Source organism: Nyctereutes procyonoides, unplaced genomic scaffold, assembly GCF_905146905.1.
Source record: "Nyctereutes procyonoides isolate TBG_1078 unplaced genomic scaffold, NYPRO_anot_genome, whole genome shotgun sequence".
Taxonomy (NCBI): Eukaryota; Metazoa; Chordata; class Mammalia; order Carnivora; family Canidae; genus Nyctereutes; species Nyctereutes procyonoides.
In genome coordinates, this window is record NW_026575042.1 from 39530339 (window position 1) to 39549281 (window position 18943).

The 18943-nt window shown below is 38.8% G+C and overlaps 1 protein-coding gene across 1 annotated transcript in view; it reads right to left on the minus strand.

The window, feature by feature from the left end:
- The window catches only part of SLC9A9 (solute carrier family 9 member A9), a 534354-nt gene that overhangs the window by 252648 nt on the left and 262763 nt on the right, over positions 1-18943 (minus strand). Inside the window, exon 9 of the mRNA XM_055321514.1 lies at positions 18181-18269. Within this exon, the coding sequence (XP_055177489.1) occupies positions 18181-18269 (89 nt within the window). The remainder of the gene's footprint in view (positions 1-18180; positions 18270-18943) is intronic.

Genomic DNA, 18943 nt, shown 5'->3' on the forward strand with positions numbered 1-18943 from the left:
GGGAAAGGTCTTTGTAGCTAAAGTGAAATGGCATTTCTTTGTTAATGAGGTGAACATTTATGAAGAACTATTATGCATATTTTTCAAAAAATAATAATGTAGATCTTTCCTGTAATGCAATAAATGTCTCGGTTTAGTCCACCGAACCTATTGTCTAAAATATAATGCGATTTCTAACATAAGCATCTGTGAATAGAGTGAGTCTTATATTGCAAGTTGGAACAATTCACAAGGCTATAGCAAAGGCTTTTTTTATTAAAGATTTCATATGGTAAAAAGTGAGTGTAATAATTACCTTGCCCAGATTTCACCTAAAAAAAAAAAATCAGTTCTGTTTATGGGAAGAAAGCCTGTATTTTACACATTGAAAATTAACTCAGTTATCAGATAATACTTTGAAACTCAACACCAGCTCATAGCAATTAAAAGATGGTAATGTTTTGAGAATCAGGTAAATCTGGCAGTCAAAGGAACACAAAAGTTACTTATTTGTGCTTTTCAAAATTTGAAAATTCTAAAATTATTTTTTAAATGGTGTGTAACTTTAGTCCAGCCGAGCCACCAATCAAATCATCTCTATGTTCATCAAGGTCAAAATTTGAAAGGTAAAGTGTGATTTTATGAACTCTTGACTGACTGTAAAAATGTGAAGTTTTTTTAATTGGTTTTCTCAGCATGACCACCTGAAGTCTCATATTCCTGTGGCAATGGAGACAATGGTATTAGGCACTTTTGCAGAACCCTGGGTCTGCTCCTTCCCAGGGTCAGGCGATGATGCTTTCTGGATGCAAGTGGTGGGCATGTTTTCCTAGGAAGACCACTGGCGCATGTTAAGCTTCAGAGCATTCAGAAGTCCCAGACCCTTTTGATCCATAGAACTTGGGTATATGAGTACAAAGTGGTGGCAGTGCAGAGTTGGGGGCCTGGCATTCTCCTAAGTCCTGTGTGCTGACCAAACCATACATGTAAGTGTTTCTTTATCAACCCTAGCAGTTGCTTGGCTTGGCATTTGGAAACTGGTGGAAGAGTTGCAATGCTGGACAGGGGATCAGAAAAACATATTTGGGATAAATATGTTCAATTTGGCTTATGTTTCTCTTTGAATTGCAACCCGTAAGTCATTGGGAAACTAACAGTACACCTAAAAAAAAAAAGCTTAAAAATCACTTTTTGTGTTCTGTGGCAAAAACCAAAGCTTCTGATGTAATTTAAAATCAAATATTTTCTTTTGAAATAGAATTCTTAAGTTGAGGTCTTCTTCTTCTCTTTCTTTTTTTTTTTTTTTTTTTTTAAGAGGAAGTGTGCCCAGAGTGGGGAGGGCCAATGGAGAAGGAGAGAAAGAATCTTGAGCAGGCTCCATGCCCAGCGTGAAGCCCTATGTGGGGCTCAATCTCATGACCCTGAGATCATGACTTAAGCCAAAACCAAGTGTTGGTTGCTTAACCGATTGAGCCATCCAAGCATCCCTGGTCGAGGCCTTTTAAAAAAGTGATGAAAAGGCAATTTTGATCTCATAAATCATTAATCATAAATATTTGGGTGAATAATAGAAGTGAAACCATCTTTCTTATAAAAGCAGATCTGAATCCTAACTCCTATAGGTTACCACTTACATTGTAATGATAAATCATACCCAAGGAAAACATTTAGAAAAGAAACACTTAAAAGCCTGGCAGTGCTGAGAAGGCATATATATTCAAGCCAAAGTAAAGTTAAGCTATTGATGAACACACAGACTGGAGCAATTCTTAAAGACAGTTTAAAACACTTTAGTGCTCATGGAAATACTTGCTATATCACAAAATCCATGAGCACATACAGTTTCTGAACAAAAAGATTCATATAAAGCAGAAACCGGGAGTCTGGCTCAATTCTCTTACTTTCTGCCAATGATACTTGGGTGGTATATTTTCAGGTCCAGTTGAACACTGTGAATGAATTTACAACCTTTTTTTTTTTTTTTTTTTTTTGCTTTCCTCTGAAAAACACTGCATTTCTTGCTTAAAAATTATTAACATATGCTTTTGGATACAAGGTTTTCTGTATTTCTAAGTAGTTGAATATGTTCCTTGTGGTGATATGAGCTTCTGACATACTTGTGACTTTTGATACAAATGTGTTCTTTAAGGAGGGATTCAGTGAATAGAATAAAGCGTTCTAAGTTGAAAACTCTTCAGAATGTTAAGAATCTAAAATTTCTAACACAAACACGTGTAATCTTTGCGCATAGATTATGACTTTAAACACACACTTGATTCTTCTTTACACATTTATTATGTAGAAAACATTTCATTTTTCTTTTACAGAGGTCTGAAAAATTATCAAAGTTTATCTTAGCCATAGCTTCTGAGAAACAGACATGGCAAGCTTTCTACCAATTTATACTTGATAGAGTACACTAATTAGAATCACTGACATTTAAGAAACACCACCTCCTCGGCTGATGAAGTAAGAGATTTGATTGTAGTCTCTTAAGCCTCAAGAGTATCGATTGTAAGAAGATATTATTTATTGGGGCTCCAAATAATTTTGAGTGGATAAGAAATACAAAAACTTTCTCTTTCTTAGAATTACCTATAGTAGAAGATATATAGTAGAAGTGTAGTCTAGATTCATATAGATCCCATACTTAGCAACTTCCTAAATCGTATTTCATGAAATTTATCACGTAAAAATTGCCACGTGAAACTAAAACTAGCAAATGAGAGTTAAGTTGTGGGATACTTTTAAGTTACGAACTAGAGATAGAAGAAAGGCAGTCCGGAGAGGCAGGAAAAGAACTTGTTCCAATCCCATTTTCCCCATCTATGTGTGGTCCCAGGTAAATTACTTACCCCCTCTGTGTCCTAGTGTCCTCCTTAGTAAAATAGCTGCTAATTAGACCTAACTCACCAGTTGTTATGATGAAGATTAAATATAGTAATTTTCACCAAACTGCTTTAGATGGGCAGCTATTTGATATTCAGTAAATATTAGTCAAATCTGCTTTCCACTAAGTTAAAGATTAAATAGGTAATAGTAGATACCCCTAACTCATTCCAGTTGAAGTACCATTTTTTAGGTAGTATAACAGTTTTCCATGCTGTGATTACTGTAATGAATCTGAATTTTAAAATGAAACCTCCATTTGTTTGCTTCAGATGGGTAAGTCATCCTGTAAGAGGGTCTGTCAATTGGTCTTTTTTTTTTTTTAAGATTTTATTTATTTATTTATGAGAGACACAGAGAGAAAGGCAGAGACATAGGCAGAGGGAGAAGCAGGCTTCATGTGAGGAGCCCAATGCAGGACTTGATTCCAGGATCCCAGGATCATGCCCTGAGCCAAAGGCAGATGCTCAACCACTGAGCCACCCAGGTGCCCTCAAATGCTCTTTTTGATTTGGGCAGTGTGACTGCCTCCCCACATCGAGGAACTGTGGGAATACTTAAGTGGATAATGTCTCCAAAACATCCTGCCTTCAAATATAGAGTTATTTATACAAACGGCCAAATTCTAATGTCTCTAAGCCTCCACCTACTCACATAGAATATAAAATCCCTTCCAGAGTTTCCTTTTCTCTTAAATATTTATGAGAATTCCAAAGGGGAGCCTTATGAGTGACTCCAATGTCCCCTAGGTCACTGGTTCTCAAGTGTGGCTGCACCAGCCAAGGAGTTTGGAACATTTCTGCTGGCCAGGTCATACCCTACATGGGTTCAATCTAATCCCTGGGGGAGGCACCAGGCATCATAATTTTGACAACTCCCTGGGTGATCTAGTGTACAGCCTGGTTGGATAATCAGTGTCTCAAGCCCACCAGCATGTGGTTCCCACATGAAGTCATTTGGACAGTGTGTCTCCAGTCTGCTGGATAAAAACCCCCACTGGTCAAATGACAGGAGCTCAGTCCTAACTGTCCAGTGTCTTTCCAGCCTCTCAACTTTGGCCATTCATTAGAATGACTTAGGTAAAAATTAAAAAATACTATAGCCCAGGCCCCAACACAGAGTGAATAAGTCAGAACTCCTGGGCAGGGAATTCTGACTCCCTGGCATTTTTGAAATCATCTGGCATTTTTGAAATTTCCTCAGTTATTCTGACAGGCACCCAGAGTTGAGAATTAGTGCTCTGGAAGCTTTCAACAGAAGGGAACAGGGATGATACGTATGATCAGAGTCTAGAGCTTACCATACCTCAGCTCTGGCTGCCCGTATGGTTGCTCTGCTAAGCCATGGTGACCTGCTTACACCAACCTATTCTTGCTTTATTCCAAGCTGCTGACCATGCTGCCTAGTGCTGCCCATGCCGCAGCCACCTGCCATCTGCAATTCACTTCTCAGGGCACCTGCCTCTGGCACCTTACACACTATTTCTGCCTGACTCCTGGGTCTCTGACACTCCCTTCTCCCTCCAATCAGTAGGGGAGAACTTCATTTTCTTGTGCCTAGTTCTTTTAGAGATGGTCTAGTAGAGTTACTTGGACACCTGCTTAAATTATCTCAAGTTTAACACTCAACATTCTGGACAAAGAGGAGGGTCTCAGCAGTGAAGCAATGTTGCTACCCCCATTTTGCCATCAGTGTGCTCCCCCTCAGAGTGCAGGCATGCCAGCAGGTGAGTGGGTTGGGAGGGCCATGTTTATTCTCACGAGGTTCCACAGGAGGATGCTGATCCTCAGAATGTACCAGATGCCTTCCCATTTATAGAAATTTCTCTCTTAAGTGTTTCCTTATTTCTCCAACTTCTTTCATTAACCCTTTCCTCACACATGTATCACTATATGCCTAGATTCCAATTACAGATAAAATTCAAGCTCCTTCCCTTAGGTAGCATGGAAGGCCTTGGGCAAATCAGAAACTAGAACTAGACACCTGTGTTAGTGCCAAAAATATTCTGGAGCTTTTAATAAAATATTTTCTTCTCAGAACATAAGGAACACCCTCAAAGAATGCTGTTGCCTTAATCCACAGGTGCATATCTGAGTCCTGACAATTAGTATAACTATTACATGAAATATTCAGTAGGGCCAAATGAGGAAGAAAGGTTCCCTTGAAAATCAGACTATTTTTCTCTGGAAGGTTAGAGGGTCCCAAATTCTTTCAGTCTCTAATACACTTCGATGAAGCTAAAGACTCCTGTAGACCACCTGTCCCAACTTGGTATGTAAAAGCAAGCTCCAAACCAAACAATAAATCAGCACAAAGGGAAGAACGGTGGTGTTTTCCCTAAAAGGGCAGTGAAAATTATTAATTTATGCCAGAAAGGAGTATAGGCGGTCGCATAAAACTGAATCATTACACCACCAGCCTGCAGACCACCATTCAAGAACACCTGCATAAGGACATAAAAAGTTAAGTTGTAAGTGTGCTTTCTGGCCCTAGGGAAGATCCCAGCGGCTACTCACAGAACTTTACATTAACTGTCCAGAAACTTGCTGTGTCAGAACTCAGAATTCGGACACTCGCTGGTTCTGATCCCATGTGGTTGCTGCTTCCCCCTGTCTCTCTGTTTCTAGTTGGCCAAGAGATTTTCTATGCTACCATTAGGACAGCCTCTTTAGAAAGGAAGAGCAAGGTGGAGGATGACAAGTGCTAAGATATGAAGTCATTGTCCTAGAAACCAGAAACAACACTTTGTTCAGAGGTCCCAACAGCCACATTTTCATAGTGTCTGGGAAAGAGAAGAGTTGTGCAAATCCAGTTACCTACAGTGACTGAGAAGAGATTAGACATTCTTTCCCAACAGAATAATTCCTTTATTTTTGATCAGATATCTTTGCCCCTCTAATTTGTCCTTGAAACTTTAATTTTTTTTTTGAAACTTTAATTTGAAGGGGCAAGGCACAGAAAAAAAAAAGAAAAGAAGTAAGTCTTCAAGCATAATCTTTTAACAACTTGGAACCAATGGAAAAATATATCAGAAATAGCTTGTTACCTGGATGTTCACTGCTAAAGCAGGTCCATTATAAAGGACATTCTCTTCTCCCTTAGGAACAGATCAGTCACTGCTGATTCCAATCAAGCTCTTTCTCAGTGCAAGCCAGAACAATTGTGTTAAGTGACTTTCCTAAAACCAAATTCTTATTCTCATTTATTAGATTTCCCTTTCAGGTACTTTAATCAGGGTTCTCTATCATATCCCCACTGATGGGATTCTTTGGATTTTTGATCTGTTGTCTCCAGAAGCAATTCAATTTCTCTTCTGAAGGAATTGCACAAAGGCTTAGCATTTTATTAAATCCATTTGCTGCATCTTTCAAGACCATCAAGGAAATGGCATCCTTAAACTTGGCAACATTCTTTAACAAACACACACTCCAGCACACGTATTCAGCTTTGATGTTTTCTGTGCTGCATCAATAAAATTTAATTAAAATGAGTAGAAAAATTACAGTAATTTCCATTTATCATCCCAAAATGCCATTATGAGACTGAAGCCCTTCATACCTGCACCTATCAAGCAGGGTAATAAAACCATAATGGGCTATTCAAGGGGGTTATGCCATTGCCATCCTTAGAAATTTTAAGGTAATAATGAGCAACCATCTGTCTTGAATGTCATTAAAGCATGGACCAAGCCAGCCAATCTTTTAAATCCTATTCAGATAAATTCTTCCATTATGCATTGAATCAGACCCATACATAGAAGGACAATATATACTTATATGTTGATATTCAAGTATTAATGATAGTATTTTGTTTTGTTTTGTTTTCTAAAGGCTAAAGAATAAGAGAAAAAGAGTGAAACAAAGAACAAGAATGAGAGCAAGAGAGAGAATTATCTCTCTGAGGGGCTGAGGCTCTACATAATGAAAAATAATACAAAGCCATTATTTTGGGGAAAATGTAATAAAGAAAATTAAATTTTATAGAAAGCTAAATGGGGATGCCCAGTTGGCTCAACAGTTGAGTGTCTGCCTTTGGCTCAGGGCATGATCCTGGGATCTAGGATCGAGTCCCATGTCAGGCTCCCTGCATAGAGCCTGCTTCTCCCTCTGCCTGTGCCTGTGCCTCTCTCTCTCTGTCTCTCATGAATAAATAAATAAAATCTTAAAAAAAAGAAATTTAAAGGTGAATAATATGGGCCATAAAGACATTGCCTATTGGGTAGATATAAAGATAGTCCTGGTAGGTGACTCTACTACAGAGCCTTTTATGATGGTGATGAAGAATCAGAAGAAAACAACTAATAATACTCAATTATTCTTAGCTGCAAGGAATACTGATGAATCTTGAAAAAAGAAAACCAGTAGTAGCAAACTGGAATAAAATATCTGTCACAAGATAAAGCGGTGAACAGAAGTGATAGCAGCCATACTTGGGTGGAAAATGAAAAGACTTTCTTGGTTCTACCTATTAAGCTCCTTTGAGGCCAGTGTTAAAGCTGAGAAAGAAGAAGAGCAAAGGGAGGAGTGGCAGTCAGCAGGGAAAAGGTTACTTGGGCTCATATCCTCTATTATAGGAAAGAGTGAAGAAGAAGTGAAGAGAAGCCCAAAGAGAGGAAGGACAATAAGAGTGATAAGTAGTGAAGAATGAACTAGAGGGAACAGTAGTGAAATGGATAAGCAGATGCAAAAGATGTTTCTCAAAATGATTGATATAATATGCAGATTCATAAATGAAGAAAGGGAGAAAATACATTCACATCATTTTCTTTAGGAAAGGTATATAATCAAATGCATTAAAACAATATTGAAAAATAATAATGGGTTATGATGTACAACTCTATCCTTTGAGAAATGTGACTAATAGTGGTATTTACTTCATGAATCTTTCAGTGAATATTAACTGGGATAATTTAATGAGACATATATTTATAGTGCCTTGCACCATATAGAGTTCAACAATTGTTATTAACATTTTTTAAAATCTGGAGAGGATAGATAGTTTAGTAGGAAAGTAAAGTTGACTAAAGAAGTAGAAAACCTGAACATTCAACCTTATAAGAAATTGAAACCATTACCAAGAAATTGCTTCCAAAAAATGTCATCAGGCACCATAGCAGTTTTAAAATATGTCCACAATTCTTTGATACACCTCTCTTCAAGAGGGGGAGCTTAATTCTCCTCCCATGGAGTGTGGACTGGTCTTAGTGACTTAGTGTTTCTAACAGACAGATTATGGTAGTGACAATGAGTGACTTTTCAACTCTCTTCCTCTCTCTTTCTCTCTCTCTCTCTCTTTAGTTTCAGTTGCTCTGAGGGAAAGTTCATATCACGGAGGACACTCAAGCAACTCTATGGATGACACGTGTTCAATAACTGAACCTTCTACCAACAGCCATGTGAGTACACCATCCTGTAGTGGGTCCTTCAGGCCTCCAGGCCTCCATCTTCAGATGCTTCAGCTTTGGTCAACAGCTTGTCTACAGTATCATGAGAGACTGCGAGCTAGAACTATACAGCTAAACTGATGCTCCTGGACTCAGAGCCCTCAAAAACTGTATGAAATAATACAAGTTTTAAGCTTCTAAGTATTGGAGTAATTTGTTACGCAACAATAACTAATACAACAAAGGTTGCTTTTAGAGGTAGGTACTAGGCATTTTTTTAGCTTATAGTACATATATCCCTTGAGTACTGATTTATGTCCAGTTTGGCCCCTGGGTTGGAGAACTGACTCTACCCCTCCAAGTCATTGAACTTTCTTGGGATTCAGTTTCCTCCAATACAGTTCTGAGTTTAAATGCTTATCTTTATAGTCTCACCTCACCCTGAACTTCTTGGATTTTTTTTTTTTTTAAAGAACGAGAGCGCACATGCACCGGGGGTGGGCGTTGGAGGGTGTAGAGAGAGAATCTTAAACAGCCTCCACACACAGGATTCAGCCCAACTCATGACCCTGAGATCATGACCTGAGCAAAATTCAAGAGTTGGATGCTTAACTGCCTGAGCCACCCATGTGCCCCTGAAATTCTTGGATTTTATGACTTAAAAAATTCAACTGCAATTATATACTATGATAAACAAACACAGATATGTGGTTGAAAGAGTAGATAAGATTTAATTGAGAAGTTACAGTATAATTATAGCTTTATCAAAGAAAAAAATGTATGTGAAAGATTTCAAGGGAAAGCACAGTTCATGTCTTAGTTTCATTCCTCCCTGGGCCTCAGTTCCCAGCATATAGGAGGCACCCACTACCAGGGGTGCCAAATGGTCATTTGTGACCCCCTACTATAATGCACACTGGTTGTAGAGTAAGGCTTCTTAACTAGGGGTTTGCAGACAATAGTTCTTTTTGGGCACTGAAAGTACAGTGTGCTCTTGCCATGATGTGGGAGCTCCACTTTCATTAGCATTTAAAAAAGAACACTTATTAGCTGAACTACTAAATGTCCTTTATACAATATAATGAGTTTCATTGAAAAGAATCACCAGCTTAGTTAAGGAGAAATTTAAACACTTTGGCATCATTTATAAATTCAACCCTTCTAGGATGGTATTTTTAAAGTACTTTGAATGAAGGGAAGAAGAAAAGTGGTAGAAATCTTGACAAAAGAAATGTAATTAGAGTAAAAAAATAAAAAAAGTCAATTCTATGCTTTATGAAGATATCTTTGATCTCACTTCTCAGAAGCCAGGGAAGCAGGGGCATTGTTGCCCATGACAGTCTCTCTCTCTCTCTTTCTCTCCACTGTGCCTTGGAACAGGTAACTGGGATGGAACGTGCCTGTTTTTGTTAAAAGTGACGGAGAAAAATTGCACAAAACCATAATCAAAACCACTGTAATGCAAATCAATAAGGTGGAGGCACACTGCAGGAAACTCACATAAGTAATGGAATTGTACTTGATCTTTCTTTCAATATCTCAGGATTACCTTAGACATTTGCTTTATGCTTCCAACTCATTACATTTAAATTAATGCATCATATCAGAATTAAATAAAACCATTAATTAGCATATATTGTTTCCCTTTTCTATTTTTTGTCTTGGAATGTTCATGGCCATAATTCATTCATTCATTCATTCATTTATTTATTAATTCAGCAAGTATTTAATGAACTCCTAAGTTTAAGGCAAAAATCAAGTGGTAAATTTCCATAACTTTTCATATCGACCACAACATCCGAAGAGGTTAGACAGGACAGAAATATGTCTAAAGTTACAAAAGGTTAAGATAAATTTAGATGTTTTATATATATATAAGTAGTTTTTCAAAAGGAAGTGTGGTGAGCAGTGAGATAGATGTCGCGGATTGATGTCATTTCCTTCATTATCTTTGTAAGGCATGAATCTGATTATTATCATCATCCCTATGCCTAAAAGCCTTAAGCAGTTATTAGCCTTATAGAATACAGTTGTCCTAAATGTAGCACAGTGGGACACTAAAAGGTCCACCTGAAACCACCTCTGCATTTTAATTCTCAGCTCTCTCCCACACCCTTCCCTTTCTGCTCCCTAAACTATACCAGTGGCCTCAACACACTCCAACCTACTTCCTCAAGGCTACCCACCCCCAGTCACAATGCATTACCTCTTTGTTTCTGGGACTTGTTGAGCTCTTGCTTAGTTTTGTACTTTTGCTTACTCTTTTTTCTTTGCTTTTATATCCCATGAAAACTGTATGATAATCTTCCAATTATCCAAACATCCGATTCACAATAAGCTTCCCATGAACACCTTGCCTCCAGGAAGCAATTCAGTCCTCCGGTTCCCATGACATGTTTCACATCCTTGTGTGTTAACATTTGTTATGTGGGGTTGTTGTTTGTGCATGCGTGGGTTAGCATGTGTATATACATGGGGATGCATATGTGTGCATATGCAAGTATGTGTCCCCTGCTATAGCAGGAACTCCTAAGGATGAGAGTTGGGTCTTATTTGTCTGTCTCTCTGGCTTCTAGCATGATGTCTGCCATGCAATTATGTGGTGCTTAGTCCACCATCAATCCATACTTGAACTGAAAGGCTGGAAAGCCCTTCAGTCAGATCTTGAAACTCAGTGGGAGCAATATAAGCCTCGTACTCTCCGCCTCAGGGATATAGACAGTCTTAGAAAAAGCCATTACAACCATTCAGGAACAAGAGAGATTTCCAGAAGAAATACCAGCCCTCAGTAAAACTTTTCACCCCAGGATAGACCAGGGACTTTGGTTTTGATTTGACATTTTTTTAAACATGGTCTACCCAATGATTTGTCCTCAAGATCAATGGCAAACTCTGATCCCCACTCTCATCTTTGTGCATGCAGTCTGTAAGCAAGTGATCTCTGACCAATCCGACTCTGGGAGAAGGAAACAGATGCATATGTTATGCTCTGTGTCAAGTCACAGAATATTAGGTTTAGAGCATGATCCTTAAAAACCAGTCATATCGTTCAGTCATTCATTTTACAAATGAGAAAACAGAAGTCACAGGTGTTAAATTAATTATCCAAGGCCTCCACCATTAGTCATAGAAATGAGGAGCAAAGTCCAGTGTACTGGATGCTCAGTCTTCTTTCCACCATATCATCTGATCTCTCTCACATTCCAGATCTTTTTCTTGAGTTTTCTTACAAAGTCATGCACATACAGCACATCCAATTTGGCACCATTGTTTTTTTTTTTTATTGGAAATATAAATTTGGATTTGCATTGCTGCCTTTCCATTTAATGGTGATAAACACTCAAAATATCATCTAGGGGGGATGGAAATAAAATAAGCATCTGGAAAGAATGTGCTATAATGAAGATGTCATTGTTTGCTCATAAATGCTAGACCAAGAATCTGGCTTTTCAAAAATAAATGCATGAAAATACCCATGTCAATCCCAACCTGTACTTTAGTAAAAAAAAATTAAAATGCACTAAAATTGCTAGATTTTCAAAGGTTATAGAATTAAATATAAGATAAATGACTCATTACCTGTATTAATGGAAATATAATACAGCACCAAATATTCTTTTTTTTTTAGATCACCAAATATTCATTTGTTCATTCATTCATTCATCTATCCATCCACCCAAGGTTTACTGAATAAATGATGCTCAACTCCACAATTGCTGCTATTGAATCTATTAATCAAAGAATATTTACTGGGGCCCCTGGGTGGCTCAGTCACTTAAGTGTCTGCCTTCAGCTTGGGTTATGAACCCCAGGGTCCTGGGATAGAGCCTCAAGTCGAGCTTCCTGCTGAGCAGAGAACCTGTTTCTCCCTCTCTCCCTCCGCCCCTCCCCCTGCTCATGTTTGTGCTGTCTCTGTCTCTCTCTTAAATAACTTAAATAAATAAATAAAATCTTTGAAGAAGAAATAAAAGAATATTTACTAATGAGCAAAATTGTTTGAACTACAAAGTCAAAAGATCTAAGTTCAAAATTTGCCTCTGCCACTTATAAGCTTTGGCAAACCCTCTAACACACAGTCTTCTCATTTTTGGTTTATTTCTATCAGCAAGAAAAGTAATGTTATTTTTCCACCTTGAAAATATTTTTTTTTTGGCCTCACTTCTTCTTCTAGTTAGTATCTCATTGCCCTGCTCCCTTTTATAGCAAAATTCCTTTGAAAGACATGTCTTTAAATGCAGTTTCCAATTTCTTTCCTTCCATCCTCTCTTGAACCCAGTTATAACTAGGCATTTACCCTGACACTCCACCAATAAGGCTCTTATCAATGTCATCAATGATGTTCATGCTCTTCATCTTACTTGACCATTCAGCAGAATTTGGCACAATTCATCATGCTCCTTTTTGAGACACTCTCTTCAGTTGATTTCCAGGACACCATATTTTCTTGATTTTCCCTCTCCCTACTGGCTACTCTCTCAGTCTCCTTTGCTGGTTCCCAAAGCCTTACTTTTGGAGTGCCTCAAGGCTTGGTTTCTGGATCTCTCCCCATTACTCTTTTAGACATCTCATCTAGTTTCATGTTTTCAATATCATCTCTATGCTGATGACATCCAAAATTATACTTCTCACCTCAACCTCTCTCCTGAGCTCCAGAATTCGATGTCCAACAAGCTATTCATTAGTTCCATTTTATTAACTAATCCACATCTCAAATGTAACAAGTCAACACTCTGTTCCCAACTGTCCCTCAAACCTGCTGTCTTGCATTGCTCCTTGGCTAATAATGATGCCTCCATTCTTTTAAAATTTAAATCATATTATGCTATGCCTTTACTTAAAAGCCTCCAGTGTTTCTTCACCTTGTTTAGACTCTCCATGACCTGTTTCTGTCACTGCTTTGGTATGGTCATATTCTCCCTTGGTCCACTTTACCTCAGCCACATTGGTCATTTTGCCTCAGGTGACCTCTGTATCTGTCGTTCTCAATTTCTGGACAGCTCTGCTCCAAATGTCCATGTAACTTTCTCTTTTACTTCTTTCAAGTATCACTTTCTTATTGAGACTTTCCCTGACCACGCCTCTAAAATTGCAACACTACTTCCCCATATATATATTCCTAACTCCGTTCTCTGCTTTACTATTGGGCTTATAACTTGCCATAAACACACTATATAATTTAGCGTATTCATTCTGATTACAAAAAAATATCCTCTACCAGAAGAAATTCTTTTTTATTTTTTAAAGATTTTATTTATTTATTCACGAGAGACACACAGAGAGAGACAGGCAGAGACACAGGTAGAGGGAGAAGCAGGCTCCAGGCAGGAAGCCTGACGCGGGACTCGATCCTGGGTGTCCAGGATCACCCCTTGGGCCAAAGGCGGCCCCAAACTGCTGAGCCACCCAGGGCTCACAGAAATTCTTTTTTATTCACTTTTGTACCCCAGCACCTTGAACAGTAACTGGTACAAAATAGGCTCTCAAAAAATACTAGTTGTATGAATGAAGGTAATCAGTGATATGAGGAGAGTTACTTCTTAGGTAGAAAAGAAAGTAGAAAGTGAATGAAATAAGTACTTCATACATGTTAATGCATAATAGATGTTGATTATTTAAGTTAATATTATAGGTTCATGTGTATGAGTTGAAAACAATTTTTAGGTGGGAACTGCAGGCGGGGAAGGAGAAATTCTAGTTAAAAGGGGTGATGTGGAAGTGCATGTTTTGCAAGTTAGCCTCAGGCAAGGTAAAGATAGCTATGGAAACACCTGGAGTTTAGCCCAGATTACCAGCTCCCAGGCCTGCTTAGCAAGTGAAGGCATGAAGGAGGAAGGGTTGGGAGGCAGGCTGGGATCTGTGTGAGTAGTGTATCATGGGGCCCGTAGGCAGTCTTCTGGATGGTTCAGGGTTAGACCTGTAGGCCCACAGACTGCTATGTGCTGATGTCCATCTGGAGTATCTCTAACAGTGTTCAGTTTCTTGGGCAAGAGTCAGAGTTTACATTATTTGTCTCTTTCTAGGGCTATGTGTGGATACCCTAAGGGAAGCAAATCACTGCAAGAGCAGGGAAAGGGATTGCCATACATGTTTGTATACTTTTTATTAGAATGATTTGGGGCAGCCAGGGTGGCTCAGTCAGTTAGGCACCTTTAGCTCGGGTTATGATCCCAGGGTCCTAGGATTGAGCCCTGCATTGGGCTCCCTGCTTGGTGGGGAGTCTGCTTCTCCCTCTCCCTCTGCCCCTAGCAACACCCCCTTCCCCCGCCCTTGTGTTCTCACATGCTCTGCTTTCTGTCTCTCAAATAAATAAAAAACCTTAAATATATATGCCTTGTGGTGGGTAACAGCACCAGAGTGTCTCTATTATGCTGCTTAACACATAGTGATGTTACGGGTTTTTTCACAGATTGGAGTGAAAATCAATTCACAAAACATATTTTAAAGTGAAAATGCAGTTTTTAAAAGGCACTCTAATTATTGAAGCTATAAAGGATATATAATTCTCAAAAGTCTTTGCTACCAGATGTAGCTATTTGATTAGCTGATATAGGCACAGTCCACGAATAAATTCCTTAATAATCCATATCACCTTTGCATTTTATAATACAAAGTTGATTTTCATAGATTGTTTCTAGACTTCACTAACTGACTTCCTCTGTTCCCCTTCAACAGTTCTGGGGACAGAGGCCCAGAGCCACTGTAACTTCTACTTTTCTCACTAACAGTGAACACAGTATAGGGAGGTACAGAGGAAGATATTGTTCTATATAACCACATATCATCATTTAATATTTTCCAAATCTTTTCCAGTTTCAGAGAGGAAATAATGGTAACCTCTATAACACCTGCATCGGCCTTTCTTTGCAATTTGTCATTGGTTTCCCATATGGAGTTTGAACTTCGCTTGCTATACTGGCACAGATGTGGCCATGAACCTCTTGTCTGGTTCTTAATTAAAGGGCTGGGTCTCTTTTCTTTCAAAGTGGTAACCGCAAACTCTGTACACTAGGGTGGAAAATATGGGTGTGTAGGTATGCATGTATGTTTAAATATGTATAAGGCTAAATATACATATGTTATGAGACAATAATCAGTAGAAAATGGCAAATCCTGAGAGAAAAGAAATGGAGAAAGGTATGAGAAAGGAAGGGAAGGCATTCATTAAGCTCTTACTATGAATCAGGCACCCAGGAAAGAAGGTAAAAGGGGGAAACAAAGATGGAGGGGTATGATCATCTGGATGTTAAAGAATGAACTTGCAAAAAGTCTCCTTCTTTAAAGGAAAACACTATGAAAACAGATGCTGGCAGTCATCAAGGAATGCTTGTCAAGTCATTCAGAGGAGAACAAAAGGCTGTAGGGCAGATTTGGCTTTGCCTCCTCTAGGTGCTAGGTTGCTGTCTCACCATGAGATGAGTTATCTTTGAAGTTCTGCTGAGCAGTCTAGGTAGCATGACTTAAAAGTGCAAGTCCCCAACCAGAGTTCAGTTCTCCAGAATACAAATGCTCAGGGAACCAGACAAGGTCAGAAAAAAACATCCCAAGACATCTCCCTTTAAGCCCCAGGGAATGCGGTAGTCTCCATAATGAAAAGGATCCTACATTGGAGTTTTCTATGTATTGGTGTCCTTTTTTCTTCCATTTTTCAAAACTGTGGGTCCTTAAAATATCTATAATAGCATCTTTGTGATTCCTCTGATGGTCAGAGGGGGAAGGGTGACCTTGCAGAATCTTTGGGTGGATGGGGGGTAGGGTCAGGTCCTGCTGAGCTTGGGACATGACAAAGAGAGAGAGGAAAATAATAACCATTTTAGAGAGCTTTACAGTAAATCTTCAAAAACTGTTTGGGAATTCTTTGCCAATTACAGGTTTTGCTCAGATGTCATTGTCTTTCTCTACTCCTAATGTCCCGATATCACATTAAATATCTTTAGCATTGTTGGGCTTATTATAGAAGATTCTCTGCCTCCATTTGTATTTTGGGTAGATTGCAATCATTTGGTCCAGTTCTTCATTATTCTCTATATCCATACTCCTTACCATATAACCTTGCAGTGCTCTCCCACTGTGGGCTAGTGACCTGCCCAGTCTCTTGACCTTGGGCTCAGGCATGTGATTTCTTTGGCCGACAGAATGTGATAATGTGATGCAAGCACAGGCTTGAATTGAACTTGCACATTAGGGCTTCCTCTTCTGCTAGGAGAATGACAGACAGATGGCAATGGCACATGCCCCAGCCAAGCCCACTCTAGGCTTAAATTGTGCAGACATGTGAGAAACGCTTATTTTCAGATGCCACTGAGGTTAGGTTGTATGGTTGTTTGTTACATAGCAAAAGGTAACTGATACAAATGCCATTTGATTCATGCTCCTCTTGTCTACCAGAGTGCTATTTCTAAAATGCAACTCCGATTATCCTAAAATTATTTTGCTTCAGACACTTCACTGACTTCTTATCATGGGCTGAATGGGGCATCCCCCAAATTCATATGTTGAAGTCCTAAGCCCTGATACCTCAGAAAGTGACTTTATTTAGAAATAGGGTCATTTAAAATATAATTAGTTGAGTTAAAATGAAGTTGTACTAGAGTAGAGTAAGCCTTTCATCTAGAATGACTGACGTCCTTATAAAATAGGGACATTTGGAGACAGACTCACTCATAGGGAGAACGCCGTATGAATATGGATGGTAGAGATTAGGATGATGTGTCTACAAGTTAAAGAATAGCAAAGATTGCCAGCAAACCACCGGAAGCTATGAGAGAGGATTAGAACAGATTATCCTTCACAGCCCTTCAGAAGGAACTAATCCTGCTGACACCTTGATCTTAGACTTCTACATTTCTCATGCAATGTGGCTTTCTGTTGGTTAAGCCACTCCCCATTACCTGTAGGACAAAGTCTAAACACTCCTTTGCAAGGTATGGAAGTCTTTTCCTAAGCTGGTCTCTGGTTCTATCTATGGTTTCAACTCTTACCCCATTCCCTAGCCACACAGAACTAGTTACAGTGCAGTTACAGTTACAGTTGATCAAAATCAACTGCTTAAGATATTTTTTGCCCATCTTCAACTTTGGCTTTAAATGCTCTTCATGCTACCTGCCCACCCTCCACTAGATCCCAAATGATTACCTGACTTCTATTTGTATTTCAAGCTTCAGATCAGACATCATCTCTAGAAATTTTCTTGCCACCTTCCCAATCCTAACTACAGAGGATGCCCTATTGAATGCTCCCCAAACATCCTATATAGATATTTCTATCACACTCTGTATCACACTGTGGATAATTAATTGTTCATTCCATATCCTCATCCTCATCAGCAGACTTGATAACGAACCTCTTAAAGACAAGGTCGTATCTTATGTCCTTTTATCCCTAGTATCTAGCATATGACCTGGCGCAGAGGGACTGTGCAGCACATGTTTGTGTAAGGAATCTACGAAGGTTCACGTACAAATATCCAAACACATGTGTTTTTGGCATATGGGAGATACATTTTGCTAGTGTGACAACTGGCAGCTGAGTTTACTTAGAAGCGAAAGCACCCAATTAAAGACCAAACATCGCTTCCTTATTCTTCTTCATTTCCTTCTCTCTCTATAACTACCCAATCTCACATGCTTGCTTTTAGATGTAAGTGACTGAATTATTACCAACTGTGGGCCTTTCATCTTCAAGACTGTCAGTCTATGTTCCACATTTCTCAGGAGGAAGAGACGATTATAACTATATTTTTGCTTACCAAGAGAATTGTTAATGGTTATCCTGGAGGAAAAAAAAAATCTATAAATATCCAACCTATAATGACGCCTTAAGCTTACTTTCTTCCTTTACTAATGAAATTCTTTCCGAGTGCATTGCAGAATTGCAACATAACCATTACACCGTGAAAAGAGACAAAGCCTGTAGTGAATTTTTTCTTTTACCTGTTTAGTCCTCATTTTGGAATCCAACGACAGATTGTTGTAGGTATAATGTGCCTGTGTGACTCCACAGAAGAGAACAGCAACTATGCCTGAAATTAAAAAACACACCAGTCAAAACCAATTTTCTCTCCCATCTAAGCCAAAGGATAGGGCCACATCAGCTAGAAGAAGGTGGACATGGTGTCAGTAGAGTTAAAGCTGCTAATAATTACCATAATTACCAGTCTCCATAATTAAAGGGATCCTGTAGTGGTGTATACCTTGTTCCTTGTTTTAAACACGGATCTTACAGAATTAACCTAAAGAAAAGTATTAAGAAGTACATTTTTTTTCCTGAGGATAAATGATTCCCTGGTCACAAGTTAGGAAAGTTATACTTGGGAAAAAATAAAAATTAAAAAAAAAAAAAACAAGGAAAGTTATACTTGGGGAAACAGAACAAAAGACCACATAGTCAACTAGGGGCTTTTCATAGCCAGTGCCAACAGCTTCTTTGCATTTTATCTCAAACATTGGCATATGGGAGTCCAACCATTAGCTTTCTGTATAGGGTCAACACTATCAGGATTTGCTTTTGTCAAAAATTTTTCACTGGGTACCCTGAAGCACCTGAAGAGGTTCCTGCCATACATAATTTTAGAGTCACAAATCTAAGAAATCTGTAAGGGTTTTGTTGCCCCTGCCAATACCTCTACTTGCTGAGCATGAGAGAAAGGTCTCTGTTTGCCCCCGTGCCTCCTTGACAAAGCTGGGTGTTCTATTT